Here is a 16,728-nt window from a genome sequence, read left to right on the forward strand (position 1 = left end):
CAACACTAAAATACTCTCTTTTTTCCTGAAATGATGTCTGAAATAGACTTCTGTGCGGCTCACAATTATTACTGCCTGTATGAAACCAAAACCAATAAAAAGTTATTAAACTTCGGCAATGGGAAGATAATACGACTATCAGGAAATTGGCGATAAGTTGTAAGATGAACCTCTGGGCTAGGAATGCACTGATAAACTCATCTGATGGTGAGGGGCTGAGGCAGGGGCTTCAGGCAGATCTGCAGTGCACTCAGGGACAGGCTGAAAGGGTTACTTTAAAGAAAAAGCAGGTGTCATGCCACTACTGAAATTTCAAGCTACAAGGAAATATTTCTGTGAACCCCGATTACAATCAATGTCTCTAGTCCTTAATACAGATGATGATTTACTCAGCTAGATGTATTTCAGCTAAGGAAGTCACTTTTTTGGATTGATATGATTCCCACTGAAGAAACCTTTTATCTTTCAGAGTTTCATATCACTTTAATTCCTGAAGCTAAAAAATGGCAGTAAACCATCTTAGTCTTTTCTTCAATTCTCAAATTCTCTTTACCTGGTATTTTTAGGCTACATAATTTCAAAAGGTTAAAGTCAGGTTATATATAAGGCAAAATTAGAAAACAAGGGATTAAAAATATTAAATGATAAGATAAATGTTGGATGCCTGAGCGGCTCAGTCGGTTAAGCGTCTGCCTTCTGCTCAGGTCATGATCCCACCCAGGATCCTGGGATCGAGTCCCACATCGGGCTCCTTGCTCAGTGGGGAACCTGCTTCTCCCTCTGCCTGTTGGTGCCCCTGCTTGTGTTCTCTCTCTCTGACAAACAAATAAGTAAAATCTTTAAAAAAACCAAAACTGTTAATAGTTGTCTGAGATGGATTGTAGCTTAGCTGATTACCTTCATACCAATGCAGTGAATTTTCTAGCAACTAGGCAAAATGAGATTATACTGCTTTCCTTTTTCAAGTTAAAGGAAACTTAGAAATTTACCTAGAAGGAAAAACTTGTTTTCTCAGAATTAAGCTTATGTAGGAATTGCTTTTTTTTTTTCTTTTAAAAAGAAAGAGGGCAAAATCTCCAAGTCCTAATTAGTCAGTAACATGGATGTTATCTTACACTTAACGGGCTAATGAATAAATTTCACTTACTTCATTAAAATAGTCAATGACCACCTCCAATTTTAACACATTTAATATAAGTGCAAATTCATTCCTACTGCCAGTTCTCCTCTTCTCAGGTGGCTGGGACATTCTGATGGAGGACGCCCACCAAAACAGCCAACCATCTTTCAAAATAAGAAGAGGGTCCTGCTTGGAGAAGCTGGTGAGGAGACATTCCCACAAGACTACCAAAACATCGGTCTGAGTTTCAGGATGCCCAAGAAAAGCCACAGAGGGCACCTATATTGACAAGAAATGCCCCTTCACTGGTCATGTCTCCGTTTGAGGGTGCATTCTATCTGGCGTGGTGACCAAGAAAAAGATGCAGAGGGCACTCATCCACTGAGACAACCTCCACTACACCCAAAAGTACACCTGCTTTGAGAAACGCCACAAGAACATGTCTGTGCACCTGTTCTCCTGCTTCAGGGAGCTCCAGATCAATGACATTGTCACGGTGGGAAATGCTGACCCCTGAGCAAAACTGTAAGCTTCAACGTGCTCAAAGCCATGAAGGCCACTGACCCCAACAAGCAATTCCAGGAGTTCTGAGAATAGTTAGACATCTGCCACACTCCCAAAGAAAATACAGTTATTTTCCAGGTTAAAAAAAAGAAAAAGAAAAGAAAATTCATGCCAATTGCTAGGAACAGAATCATTTCTAGGAAAATTAAGATTTGAAGTATACACAAACCCACAGTATTTCTTCCACATGGGACTGACATACATCTTACCAAAGTCACTCAGTGAAATATTTTAGTTAGAAAAAGCTTTTAAAACATAGCATTCATATAACAGATGCAAAACCATTTTCATGAACCAGAAAAATTCCTTTAAGACTGATATAAATGCCAACATGATTCTGGTTGAGGGTTTTGTGTCATCTGTCAGAGCAGAGGTGCTCCTGGGCTACTCAATTTGTGGGTATTTCAGCAGGCTTCAGGTGCTTCCCACCAGTGTGGATCAAGTCTGCTCCCACTAAGTCAGGGAACAAGACAGCCTCAATATGGTTAAATCTTATCTTTAATAAAAACGTGGTACATGGTTACAACCGACTATCTTTGACTCCTACTTTTCCCCACTTGACAAGTCTACCTCATTTTCCCACAGAAGACAACAGGGATACCAAGGAAAGAAACTTCTCACTCAGCCCTCAGGTGTAGAGAAAGAGGAAAGGCAAAGTAAATTCCATTGCACCAGCTGACCTGCGACCTCCATTTCCTTACCTAATGCTTACAAGCTCATACCATGTTCCATTCTCTGACTACCCAGAGTGAATTCTCAAATAAAAATAACACACTTTCAACTTGGAGCAAAAACTGGTATTTTAGAACTTGGCACAAGTGACAGTTAATCTTGGTCATAATTTCCCTGCTATGCCCTGTCCCACTCTCACATAAATCTGAAAGACAGCAAGTTCAGTATTAATCCCTCTACAACACATTCTCTATTTTCTTTTGTCTAATTTTCTTTTTTAAAACTTTACCTTCCCAGGAGTTCCACCTTTGTAATTACTAGGGAAAATTCCTCTGGTCCTTCAGGAAGACCATCGTCAAGTATTTCAATGTGCACACTTCTCGCCATCTCCCTGGCTTCAAAGAGGAGCTCCCCCGCTGCAGGGATAAAGTCCAAGCCTGCCTCCGCTGTCCCACTCACGGTCTCATACCAGAGTCTCACGCGGCCAGATGATCCCCCTGAACGGACGACGGTGATATTCACCTAAGCCAAGAAGCAGTTTTTATCTGACTTGGGTGTCTAATCCACCAGCTCATACCTAATTTTTTATGGTTTCTAACTAAAGATTCTAGGTTTACTAGGGTTATGTTTATGTAGAATCTATAAAAGTTTATAAAATATATGTTAAAATAATGGTGTTAGTAGCAAATTAATCAATTTGTGAAAACTCTGGAGTATGAACCAGGAAACACATTTTAAAGATGACCCACAATATATCTTGCTACATGAAGTCTTAATATTTAAAGGTTAAGCCAGCTTTGCAAAAAAACTCCTGTTTGCAAAAAAAAAAAAAAAAAAAAAAAAAAAGATCACGCACAAAATAAAAACCAAAAGTGATGTCTAAGATTTTAAGCATTTTATACTTTACCCTTCGGGCTTCTTCCGACACTCGAAGTTGCTCCTGTGAGAAGGAGAATCGGCCATAGGGAAAGTCACTGGCCACCATGGTGATGTTGGCAGTGCTGCTGGATCCACTCAGCAACCCCCCCTCACTGATTCCAATAAGCTGAAACTCATAGGAGCTCTTCTCCTCAGGAATGTCATCATTCAAAGCCTAGAGGACAAAAAGAGCCATCAACAGTAGGTTCTAACGTTTAAAGAAAAACACCACTCCTGTCCACAACAACAACAAACTCAGGGATACCACCACTCCGACCACCCGACCCCTCTTTCACACACACACACACACACACACACCACGGAGCATAACAGAAACCAGTCGTATTGCTACCTGTATTATTACAACTGCTGCAGACTGTCCATCTCGCATTGTCAGTTTTCCTGACATTTCAGCAAATTCTCCCACAGAAGGGGGGAATATCCTCCAGTACACGGTGACCTCCCCCCAAATCGCCGGGCCACGAACGAGGCTATGTTACATAAATGTATAATCAGTACATTTTGTTGAAGTAATCTTTCCTAAATATTTTTTGTGTCTTTCAACAATTTTCATTTATTTCAAGAACAGTATGCATTATAGATCCTTATCTATCCAATCAAAAGCAAGTTTTATGATTCCAGGATAGTACCACTCAAAGTACTGAGCGTATGTAAATCTGCTTGACAATACTAGCAAAACCTACACATTAGAAGGGGAACACTTGAAGGGATTTAAAAGAAAGTATTTACAGAGTTCACTTAATACACAAGGGTACAAAAAATGAATGGCTTAACACAGTTCTCTAAAAAATAGCACTTACAAGCAACACTAAAGGAAAACTACCAGAAAGATAAAATATTAACTCAAATTCAGTTACTTCACTGACAGTTGTCCTACCAGTCATGAGAAACTTTGTATTAAACAAGATTGCCTATGATCATACTACTTCGTTATATAGTAGGCCCTAATTTTAAAATGCTTAGAATCATAAAATGTTTGAGCCAGAGGATTTTCAAAGGAATGATTCTGTAACTAAGACAGAAGCTTACAGAGATGAAGTAACTCTCTTATTTTACATGATTAGCGACAGAATGGGGCCAAAAGCATCAGCTCTCCTGGAATTAACTCAAGGTATTTTTCTCATCATGGGTTGTACAAATCACCCAAGAAACAATCATGATCTAATGTCAAGAGAGGTCAATACACCACTGCGTGATCAATATATTTTTGTTGAAGGAACTTTTCCTAGACATTCTTCATAATCTAACTTCAAGACACGTCAAGAAATGGCTTCAGTTTTTGCCAAAAATTTTATCTACTTTTCACAGAATGTTAGTAATACATAAAATGATGATGCTCGAGAAATATGTATGTAATGAGGAAAATGCACTTATGGCATAAAAATGCTAGTGATTTAAATAAAACTTCAAAATCTCCACCTGAGGAGGGGGAAAAATCATGACACCTTACCTGATGATAGCAGTACCATTATACTTTCCTGAGGGTTCTCCAATGAGCACATGCCTAGATGATGGAGCTATCCCAACTTCTCCTGATGTTCCCTTTTCTCCCTGAATGATTATTGAGGCGCTACCTAAGTTGAAGTTGATACATAACACGTATGTAGCAAACACATGTATTCACTTAGTATAAGCCTGGCAAAATTCTCAGCACTCCATGTATACAAATCTTATGAATTAATTGCCATGACAATCATGTAAATTAGATACTAACATTATCTTCATTTTACCAATGAAATTATTTAAGCATACTGAGGCACTCAAGACATTGAGGCAAATAACTTGCCCTAGATCATATTTTAATGAAAGGGTGCAGAAGAAAGTGGATAATAATTCCACTCTCACTCCCATGGTAAGTGAGTACTCTCCTACCATTTGCATTAATTCACTTCTGCAGTAACCATTTTGCAGGCAGTTCACTACAACTGGCTAGGTGGCAAAAACAAGAATTCCTGGATACTTTTTAATTTTCTGATCCATTATTGCTTATAAGCATCTATAAAAATGTGTCAAATATCAATGGTAAGAAAACCATATCAAATAATGTGAGTATTCATATTATAATTTAGCAGTAACTTGAAGAAAATCATTTCCAGAAGCTCTTATTGCGGTTTCATCAAACAAGGGACAAATTACCATAGTCTCACTTCTATGGCATGGATTAATAAAACCAAAAGTGGTTTGTCATGTCCAAGTATGTCACAGTCTGAAATATATTACGAAGTTTTTTATTGATATATGACTCACCCTGAATCACTAGTATATTCTTATTCTTAGGTCTAGTTAGTCTGTATGTCATCAATCCTGACATTTAACAGGGTGCTAACAACTGAGCTAACGTAAGATGTGTGGAAGAATATGGTACAATCATATGATTTGTTGGAAAGTACTCTAGATAAAAATGCAAAAAAACCAACTAGCTTAGGTATGCACGTGATATTCCTTTAATTTTAACAATCTTTTTGGCCACAGAATTCTGCTTTTTTGGCCACAGACTTTCACATACAATGGAGTTCTTGATGGCAAAGAAAGGCATGTGACAGTCACTAAGCTATCCTATCAAAGTGGCTGGGCCATTTTTTTTTTACGTTACTATTAACACATAGCACAATGCAACTGCTTTAGAAACATTAATTCTTTCTCTCCAGATCTAAGAAACAAATTTGCATATGGGCTATAGGCAAAGAAGAATTACAATGTCTGTTTCTGAAATAGCAAAACATTGAAGTAATCACTTTCAAATGAAAATACACATAGTAGGCTTAAAAACATGCAATATCTAGGTTTTAAAATAATATTTTATTGTAAAAGTAATATGTGACCATTACAAATATGTGTAGAAAATGTAGGTAATTAAAACCCACTATCAACATTTCAAGTAAATAATTCCACACACTTGTAATGAGCACATGACAAAAATGGGATGACCTTGAACATGTTATGAAGTCTGCCATAACACAGCGGTTACCCATGTAATTGTTTTTAAGTTTTAATGTAATTAAGGCTTTTTCTGCTATATCCTTTCGAACACTTACATGGTATTCTCTCATATTTAACAGGTCTCCTATTGCTGGACCATTTAGGAAGCTTCCATATTTTATTTTATAAGCATCACTACAATAAACATCTTTTTAAAAAATCACAGAGCTAAGTATTGTGAAATCTCTGACATACAACTTTATCAATATCAGGTATTAGAATTTTAGTTTTAAAAATCTTTTTGGCTGTAGTACAGATGTGAAATGACATCTTTATGTTTTAGCAAACATTTTAGGAATTATAAAACTTAAGTTTGTGAGTATTGGTTACTTGGTTGTATTTTTCTGAGTATCTACTTTTTAAGACCCAAAAATGTGAATTTCTCTTACCTTTCACTGGAGATATTTCTACCTCATCAATTGATATCAACTGAATGGTGAAATGCTTGTTCTCTTCCAACACAGTATCACGAAGTGTGCGCAGTACAATGGTCTTCTGAGACTCTGTCTACATCAAATGAGAGGAATAAAACGTTTTCCAGATTGAGCCAAATTTTGGGTGTCCTCATTAGTGGAATAATGTTTATGTCTATAAGCATTTTTAAAGTGTGTCCTTTTTGTACCTTAGAATTATGAGCTGCTTCTGGAAGAATTACTATATAAAATTTAGCTCTGACCATAAATCCCATTTAAATTTTTAATAGGAAAAAAGGGGGGGGGATTAACATGACCTCTAAATTGTCTAAAATGTGACCAAACCCAGTGATCAAATATAGATAAGTGTTACAAAGGAAGTAAAAATGGGGATGACATCCAGATGTCTAGCTTGGTTGACTGGTTTTTGTCCTTAATTGGAGAGAAAATGTTGAGAGAAGAGTAGTTTTCATGGTGGGATGGAGGCAGTGTCTAAATTAAATTTGATTTCAGATTTCTAGGGTGTGTGTGTGTGTGTGTGTGTGTGTGTGTGTGTCAATGTCCTCCAAAGTGCATATGATTTTAAAAAGATTCCAGATACATCATAAATACCATCATGTGAATTCATAAGCAATACTATGGGAAAAAAACAAACACAAGTTCGAGTAAAACTGTAGGAGTCCTGACACTGACTATACCTCATCAAAAAGAAGCGTCCCATTCAAAGGCCTGAGATCATTTTTAGCTGTCTCATCTAGGGTCCACTGAAGCCGAACAGCCCCTTTTCCTCCTGGGGACCGGACAACCGTCAATGTCACATATGAATCAGGGTCATCAGACAAAAGAGATTCATCAACCATTACCTAAAAGAAAGACAACAAAGTTAGGTGGGGCGGGGGGGGGAAATGAAGCAAGAAAAACAATCTTATTGCTATTTATAACATCTACTTTTCAGTTTAGAACTCTCTGTTCATGGTACGATCATGTGGCAGAAAAAAAAAAAAATGTTTCGCCAAACCCTATTTCCTTTTTGTCCGAGACACTCTGCTACTTGGCATTTCCTGGGCTCTCTTGTAATTAGGTGGAGCATGTGACTGAATTCTGGCCAGCAGACCATATGGGAAATGAAGTATGCTCCTCACAGTCTGGCCATCAACTTCCCACAGAACATTCCACATTCCATGTTTTCCCATTTTCTGGGTGACTAGTGAGGACTCCAGGACCCAGAGGAGGATAGAATGGGAAAAGGAAAGAGTCTGGTACCTGAAATGTCAGATGGAGATGAGGTGTCCATAAGACCCCACCAGGAACACAGGTGTAGGACTCTTACACGAAGAAGAAATAAACACTTATTATGTTAAGGATGTAGGATTTAGGAGTTCTTAGTTAATGGTAGTCAGGCTCCCCACGTAATACAGGCCAGAAGTGCCCTCCTAATTATCTGCAGTTGGCCAATTTTAGTAAGTCCAATTTAAAAGAGGTTTTATTAACCCGACTTAAAGAAAAACATTCAACACTTTGATTTACCTGTACCATTTAGTTTCTACACAAGATCCTTATTAAGAGAATTTGTTCAACTGAATTGCATATACTGACTCTGAAGCAAAGTCCAAACTGAGCCTATAATGTCTACCTGTTATGTAAATATAAAAATATAATGCAATGCTCTCCATTTTTAAGACAGACAGACAATTAAATATCTAATACAAAGCTGTTGTTTTCTGTTTTTTCCCCCATGAGATTTTGTGCTGATGCCAAGAAAAGAGATTTATTTTTTTATCTTTATTTTTTAAAAGATACCATTTATTGGGGCGCCTGGGTGGCTCAGTGGGTTAAAGCCTCTGCCTTCGGCTCAGGTCGTGATCTCGGGGTCCTGGGACCGAGCCTTGCATCAGGCTCTCTGCTCAGCAGGGAGCCTGCTTCCTCCTCTCTCTCTGCCTGCCTCTCTGCCCACTGGTGATCTCTGTCTGTCAAATGAATAAATAAAAACTTAAAGAAAAAAAGATTTTATTTATTTATTTGAGAGAGAGAGAGCATGAGAGGGGAGAAGGTCAGAGGGAGAAACAGACTCCCCATGGAGCTGAGAGTGCAATGTGGGACTCGATTCCGGAACTCCAGGATCATGACTTGAGCCAAAGGCTGTCGTTTAACCAACTGAGCCACTCAGGCGCCCAAGAGCAGAGATTTAGAACCAACTAATATTTATTGAGCTTCTATCATATGTCAGTTCTGACATATACTCTATCTCATTTAAGCCTCACGGAAACTCTAAGGATCTGGGGGCTAGCTCTATGCACATATTTGGAGAAGAGGAGCCTCCTCTTTGCTTCAAATGTTCTGACTCCACACCCAGTGTTGTTCATACCCCTCCTCAGAGAAGAGAAATAATAAATAAGGAGCAAACAAAGTGAGATAGGAGAAATCCACTATAAACTCAGGATCCATAGATAAGTCCTTCCTTTTTTCTTCCACAGATAATGACATTTGAGTTGAGGTGTCCCAAGCAGATTTCTTGAGCCTCTGCTGGGGCCAGTGCTTTGGTATACTTACCATATTGCCCTTGGGAGCAGCTTATTCATTTGACAGGTTTACACTAAAAATCTTTCCTCAATATCCTACGGTTCCAAATCTTAATGTTTCATCAGATAATGCTGACAAAATGTCCACTGTATGCACAGTACTGTGCATCTCAGATACATGTTAAAAGATAAATTCTGTGTTATCAAGAGCCTTTGGCAGTAAGAAACAGACTATCGAAGAAAGAGCCACAAAGGGCTGAGCAACAAGGCTCTCCTGATACTACAAGGATTAAAAATAGTGACGGACACCTACTGAGTATAAAGCACAAGCTTTACAGATAGCAACTCATGTCCTCGTCACAAGGCTCATGAGAAATAACACAGGCTCACTCTTACCACTTTGACATTGCAAGACAAACTAGAAATTTGAAGTTAATTTGAAGTTGAAGAAGATATCAGTTCCCAGACCAAGAGTGCACTAAAGTCGATGACAGCAGTTCAGAGAAAATGAATAAAGAAAACTTACTTACGAAAAGCAATGTAACTTCATTTTCCCTGACACTGAGAGAAGCTTGTAAATATACAGTCTAATGCCTGAGTCCAGAAGTGTGACCATGTTAAAAGCAACAACATTATCTTAAGGTTTTCCCATTGAAGATTTGACCAAAATCCTGAACCTTTTATCTACCTCAAAAGCTAACAGAGACACGTTATAAAAATTAAATTATATATTTATACAGATTAAAATACTTCTTTTCACACACACAAAGAAAAAAGTATTGTTGGAAATACAACAAAATATTAATGATGTCCGTATCTCAAGTGAATAATATAATGGATAGTTCTAACTCTCTTCTTTATACTCATAGTTTTATGTTTCCCAGACTTTCCATTTTGCTGAGCAAACATTCACAGCCACTCTCCTGTGAATCTACCAGTCCTTACAAACACTTCTGCTTATTCCTTCCCCAAGAGACCCTCACTAGGTTATAGCAGAAATGTGTCCTGTCCCTTTTATGCTTCCCATTCTCTAATGAAATTGAAATTTCAATAATCAAGCCATTAGGTAATTATTAGTGTTTACTTAAATTCTGGAACATCTGGGATGCCCAGCCCTAACAGGCTAGCTGTAGGTCTAGCCTTGTATCCACAGAACAATAAAGACAATGAGAATTAGCACAAACTGTTTATTATATAAAATGATCTATGACGAATCACTGATTACCTACAAGTGATCAAATAAAGAGAATGGTGACCTATAGAGCCAGAAAAGTTGTGTATATTGGAATTACCTCCATGTATTTATGATTATTTCATCTTGGAATTTCCTTTGAAAAATAGTCTTAAAAATTATGACATAAAATCATTGTGTATAATTATGACATAGTTTTAACAATTCATTTTATATTTAAGATGTAGAGGTCATTTGTACTAGCCACCCAATCTGGCAGCATAAATGATTGGTTAAGTTTTTTTTTTTTCTCTTCCTCTGCAGTTAAAGTGATAATAATAATCAGCTTCCCTCTTGTAAGTCTTGGAAGGAGACAGCCAGTGGGAAGGAAGAGAGAAGAAAGGAGAAATAGAAACACTTGAGCTGGGGTGAATGTGGTTTTTTGTTCAATATAAGTCAAGAGAGAGTAACAGAAGGGTGTAATACTTAGATCCATGACAGAATCTTGCCTTGTGATCAGGATGGGGGTCTGGGAGCAAGGCAGGCTGAGAGCAGAACGTATGGACAAAAAGAAGCTCTTGGTCTATGTCATCCAATAAAAAGAATTTGTTCCCCCTTGTAATTACCTGATGTAAGAATACTCATCACTGTCAAACACAGATGAGAGGACCAGCCATTAATTCAATAGTCAACTCTAAGGACTCCTGAGCAGAGAATTGTAAGTGAGGGGTAACAGTTTTTTAAAAAACGAAAGACAGGGGCGCCTGGGTGGCTCAGTTGGTTAAGCAGCTGCCTTCGGCTCAGGTCATGATCCCAGCGTCCTGGGATCGAGTCCCACATCGGGCTCCTTGCCCCGCAGGGAGCCTGCCTCTCCCTCTGACTCTGCCTGCCACTCTGCCTGTTCTCTCTCTCTCTCTCTCTCTCTCTCTCTCTCTCTGACAAATAAATAACTGAAAATCTTTAAAAAAAAAAAATAAAAAATAAAAAAACGAAAGACAGCTTTCTTCTAAAAATTACAAAAAAAAAAAAAAATTAGCCCAAGGGAAGGCACCCTCCTACCCATATATGTAACTTACAGTCTTTTCTTCAAATCCAAATACTCCAAATGGGGAATCATTTTGTGGAATAACAACAGTTAGCACAACAGCATCACCCAGCCTGCCACCTCCAGCCACCCTGACTAAGGAAATATTGAATGTCTCCATGAGTTCAAGTTCAGCATCATCAATGATGGTAATCTCTATCACTGCAGTAACCTACAAAAGAAACAAGGAAGAAGGGGAAAAGGGAGGGAGAGAAAGAAGAAGGGGGAAGGGAGGATAAGCGGCAAGGAAGATATAATAGCAATTTTTGATCATATATAAATAAACCTATTGACCAGAAACATAGTACAAAAAAGTATATTCTGTACTGTTATGTTTATAATACTATTTTAAAATTATAGAGTTTTTCAAAGTCAGAAATTTATGTTCTATTATTTTCAAGATAAAGGACATTACATATGTAATAAAATATAGTGTTATTTATGTATACAAAAACCAGTGAAGCCTGATTCTTGAATAAAAATATTTAAAATGCCAGATAGGCTGTAATAACAATTACACAAACAGAAACCCCTGCTCTCTCTCTCTTACATAAATAAACAAAATCTTTTTTAAAAAAGAAATAGAATAAATTAACCTAAAGTTCATAGAAATATTGAAGTTCATCAGGCCCTTTTAAAAATATTCTTAGGTACTTCTAAGTCATTTATTATCCTCCTTTAACTTCTGCTTAAAATAGGATCAGGTGGGGGAGTTCAGAAATCTTGCCTCTTTGTGTTCTCTTCCTATGTCCATTAATAGATCATAACATGTTAACTAATAATAATTCTGTTTGGCTTAATATACAAAGTATAATACATTTAGCAGTCACTAATATACATTCATTTGGTGGATATCTATAAAATGTTTGAGGTATAACCAAAAATAGCTAGTATGTTTAGGATTAGCATACCTGTTTATCTGCAAATTCAAGAATCCCATGAGATGGCTTAAAGTCTTCCAGGCTAGCCGTGTCCACTGTTGCTTTCCAATAAACACTGACCGCCCCAAAGCTTCCAGCCAGCCGGACTACAGGAACCTGAAGAACATTCAGGGGTGGAGGCACCTCATAGGCAGTAATGACTCCATCAATATCCTTTAAGTAAAGAACATAAGTTAAAACACCAGACAAAACTAACTTCATATAGGTCATCACTTTCTAAATTTATTATTTCTTCTTCTATTTCACCCTTCAAAATAGAAACCAGTATCAGATATAAATACACATAATAGGTGTCCAGAATCCTTACATTTTTAAAAAGTTTTTAAACTTCTTTATTCATTTAAGTAATCTCTACACTCAACATCTATGGTCTTGAGATCAAGAGACACACTCTTCTAACTGAGACAGGCACCTCTAGAACACTGTGGTTTAAATTTAATGAAAATAACCTTGCTTGATTCATCGGTCTAATAAAAAGAGAACTAAGAAGTCTATAAGACAAACTTTAAGACATGTATTTAATAAATATCTAGAAGCAAAGCCAATTATTTTATGGAAAATATATGACATTGGCCAAATCAGCAGGTAGAAGCTTCTGTATTACTATAAATACATTAAAGTTTATCTCACTGTGGTAACATGAAACTTAAAAATTCCTCTGGGATCATCATTTTCTTCAATCATTATCTCAACAATTTCTATCCCAGGCCTCTGCACACTTGGCTGAACTGTGGAGAAGTCAGAATTCACCAGGTACACATCAGTGATGTTGACAATAAATCTTTCCTCCAACTCGGGAACATTATCCTGGAGTGGGGGGTAGAGGGGAGAACAGGAGAGAGATTATGTTCTATTTTTAAAAATATACTGAGTTGACCTTGGAAACCCAGTACTTTTCAGTGAGAAATAAAGGACAGCCCACTGGAATGGGTAGCTCTTTCACAGACACAAGAAAGATTCCTGTTTATATTTTAATACATTCCCACTGACAAATTCAGACTCTTAGGGGATAGTCAAAGCTTACTGGCAAGTTTTTAATCAAAGCCAAATACTCATTAGCAAGTAAAACAATTTTTAAAAATCCATCACACAATTACGATCATATACTATCCAATATGTTTTATGTATATAGTACCCCCTAAATTTAGAAGAAATGGTAAATTCTACATATGTCTTAAAAGTGAAAGCTCTAGACTTACAAATCTAGATACTATCCTATATTTTAATTAACTTCTTAAAAACTGTTACCTTATTTCTGGATAGGTAATAAAAAATTTCAAAAGGTAACACAAATATATAATGAACAGGAAAAGAAACTTCTGTTTTGTTCCATCTCTCATGTCTTTCCCAGAATGTCCTTTCCAGAAGCCACTATTATCCGCTATCGCTAATACCACTATTAGGAGCACTAATGTTACTAGGCAACATTATCTTTACCAAATAATCTATGATATATTTATTTTAATACAGTCATATATAGTATAGTAATATATACAACGTTTAGTTATTATGTAATACTATACATAACACTATTAACTACTCTCATTTTCTTATGAGTCATTACATATATACACTTTTCTCCTTATAATCATGAGAGAGCACTAAAACCAGATCTAAACCCCCCGAAGCATAATCTTCATTTGAGTAATTTTATCATGACATGAAAATACTGCCCTATCAAACCAACAATAAAAATAACCAGATTAATTTGGGCATTTTATTTATTCATTCATTAGTTTAAAACTAACCAACAAAACAGTGGATCCCACTAAATCCCAATTCAAGGCTTCAAAGGTCATTCGAACAATATTCCAGTTAAAGTATTCACAATTTTACATTAAAGCAACCTTTTTAAAGATTTTTATCTCTAAGAGGATCACATTTTTCTTTTTTTAATCACGTTTTTATCTTTAAGTATATTTCCTTTATTTTATATCATATTCATTGCAGCTTAAACTTACCGACAAAATGGCAACTTTCATGTAAGTTTCTTTTATGTTTTCTTTCATCATTACTATTGTTTCTTGTAGCACATAATCTTCATTCTCAGTAGCTTGATTATCGACATGCAATAAGAAATTGGGTTTAGCTATCAAATGAATGCCAATGGCCCCAAACAGTCCTTTATTTCGAACAATTGGTAACTGAAGAATGGTGATGTTCTCTGTGAGAAAGACATGCCTCAAGTAAACAAGATTTTCTATTTGTAGTTGAACCATTCAAAGAATTTCAGGTGAAATATTCTGCACTATCCTAATGTATACTCCCCCAACCAAGAAGTATTTTGTGCTTTGCTCCCCTCTGTCTGCAAAGTTGTGCTGTATTTAGTACATTATATCCCAGTTCTAAATCCTCACTTCAGGTTCTCTAAAGCACCCTCCTACTTTATATATAACATGAGCTTTAACAAAAATTGCTGGAAATCTTAGGAAACTACTTATGTGCAGATTGACAGCTAATTACAAATGCTAAGAAGATTTTGAAAATAAAAATATATGGGACGCCTGGGCAGTTCAGTGGGTTAAGCGTCTGACTCTGGGTTTCAGCTCAGGTCATGATCTCACAGTCGTGGTGACCAAGCCATGCATCTGGCTCTACATTCAGCACCGGAGTCTGCTTGTCCCTCTGCACTCTTTCTCTCTCAAATAAATAAATGCATAAAATCTTTTAAAAAATGAAAACTTACACAAAGTCGTCATTTAATAACTTAATCATTAGAAGAGTAATTTTCTTTTACTGAGGTCTGTCACAAGGATCAAAGGCTGTCACAGCATCAATTTTTTAATTTTAGTTTTTAGATTTTTAAATCTAAATTTAAATTTGCTACATAAATGGCCAAAAAAATGCTTGTCAATCTTCCCCACTGGTCTGTGAGGTTCTAATAACCTAAGACTGTGTCTCTTTGTTTCCAGAAAACACAGCACAATTTGTGGCACTTACTAGCTGCTTCAAAATGTTGGTTGAATGAATAAATGAACATATTTTAAGTCTATGGCTTTTTTTCCCATATATACAGACATATAAAGGCCCAGGTACATAATTATATGCCATTTTCCCCATCAACTATTTAAGTGAATGGTCTCTGAAAGACGTCATGTTACTGTCTGAAAATTTCAGAGGCTTCACATTGCGTATTTTAAATAAATACATACATGCTCAAGTATGTTTGTTCAAAAAAAGTCAAATGGCCTTTAATCTATTAATCCTAAAGCTGAAATGAATAGTTATTTAGGCAAAGATCTCAGCACTAAGCTTAAAGAAAATAGGGACGGGTTACTTAAACTTCACAGAAAAATTATTCAAATTATAGCTTTGGGCTTAACAATTAATACCCCGAGTACCAAATGCAACTCACTGTGTTGCTTATTGTTGCCTATAACTGATGAAAATATACATAGAGGAATCTGAGAAGGGAAAGAGAACAGATAAATAAACGATAACAAAGAGAAAGTAAAATAAAAACCTGTCACCCTTTACTGCAAAGACTTACTAAAATATTAATATTTCTATTATGACCATAACACCTCAAAAGAATACAAGCATTTCTTACAGCATTATTCCTGGGTGATTACATGACCATAAAATTTAATAAACAAAAAGTAAAAATGACTGAGTATGATCTGTCAAACTAAAAAAAATATATAAATATACAAAAGGGATTTATATTCCTAGTAAACATTACAATTAAATTACCCAATAAAACTAGAACCTGAAAAATATTTAACAACACTTACCTTTAGGCTCTGCGACTCTAATGAAGAGAAACTCAGGGTGCCAACCCACCAAGCCATGAGGTGAGTCATTGGGCAGAATTGTTATCACAGATTTGTTTCTTTTCTGATCAATGGCAGCACCTTTTAATGGGTCCTCTACCCCTTCTGTGGTAATCCGAACCAGTGCTATGCTCACAATCTCTGATAACTCTGGTACATCATCAGCAAGAACAGTCAGAGTGATTGTACACAGTGCCTGGCCTTCAGAAAACGAAATCTAAAATTTTAAAGAAAGAAGATTTTACTTATTTTGTAATTATCACTGTGCAATAAGAACATCAAAAGAGGGGTGCGTGGGTGACTCAGTGGGCTAAAGCCTCTGCCTTCAGCTCAGGTTATGATCTCAGGGTCCTGGGATCGAGCCCGGCAGGGAGCCTGCGTCCTCCTCTCTCTCTACCTGCCTCTCTGCCTACTTGTGATCTCTGTTTGTCAAATAAATAAATAAAATCTTAAAAAAAAAAAAAAAAGAACATCAAAAGATTAAAATTTTCTTTCAATACTGACCACAACTTAAGTAATGAGAGAGGAAATGGAGCAACACAATATAATTCTA

At 36.6% G+C, this 16,728-nt stretch overlaps 1 protein-coding gene and 1 pseudogene across 3 annotated transcripts in view; one reads left to right on the forward strand and one right to left on the reverse strand.

The window, feature by feature from the left end:
• Positions 1-16,728, reverse strand: part of ADGRV1 (adhesion G protein-coupled receptor V1) — a 541,343-nt gene that overhangs the window by 358,353 nt on the left and 166,262 nt on the right. For all 3 annotated transcript variants that reach the window (XM_032335763.1, XM_032335762.1, XM_032335765.1), the window contains 11 exons: positions 16,137-16,392; positions 14,364-14,566; positions 13,033-13,209; positions 12,373-12,555; positions 11,454-11,633; positions 7,386-7,550; positions 6,664-6,781; positions 4,746-4,869; positions 3,627-3,765; positions 3,264-3,449; positions 2,646-2,878 (listed from right to left, as the gene is read on the reverse strand). In XM_032335763.1, the coding sequence (XP_032191654.1) occupies positions 2,646-2,878; positions 3,264-3,449; positions 3,627-3,765; positions 4,746-4,869; positions 6,664-6,781; positions 7,386-7,550; positions 11,454-11,633; positions 12,373-12,555; positions 13,033-13,209; positions 14,364-14,566; positions 16,137-16,392 (1,964 nt within the window). The remainder of the gene's footprint in view (positions 1-2,645; positions 2,879-3,263; positions 3,450-3,626; positions 3,766-4,745; positions 4,870-6,663; positions 6,782-7,385; positions 7,551-11,453; positions 11,634-12,372; positions 12,556-13,032; positions 13,210-14,363; positions 14,567-16,136; positions 16,393-16,728) is intronic.
• LOC116585692 lies at positions 34-1,711 on the forward strand (annotated as a pseudogene).

The sequence above is a fragment of the Mustela erminea genome, chromosome 3, assembly GCF_009829155.1.
Source record: "Mustela erminea isolate mMusErm1 chromosome 3, mMusErm1.Pri, whole genome shotgun sequence".
In the NCBI taxonomy this organism is placed as follows: Eukaryota; Metazoa; Chordata; class Mammalia; order Carnivora; family Mustelidae; genus Mustela; species Mustela erminea.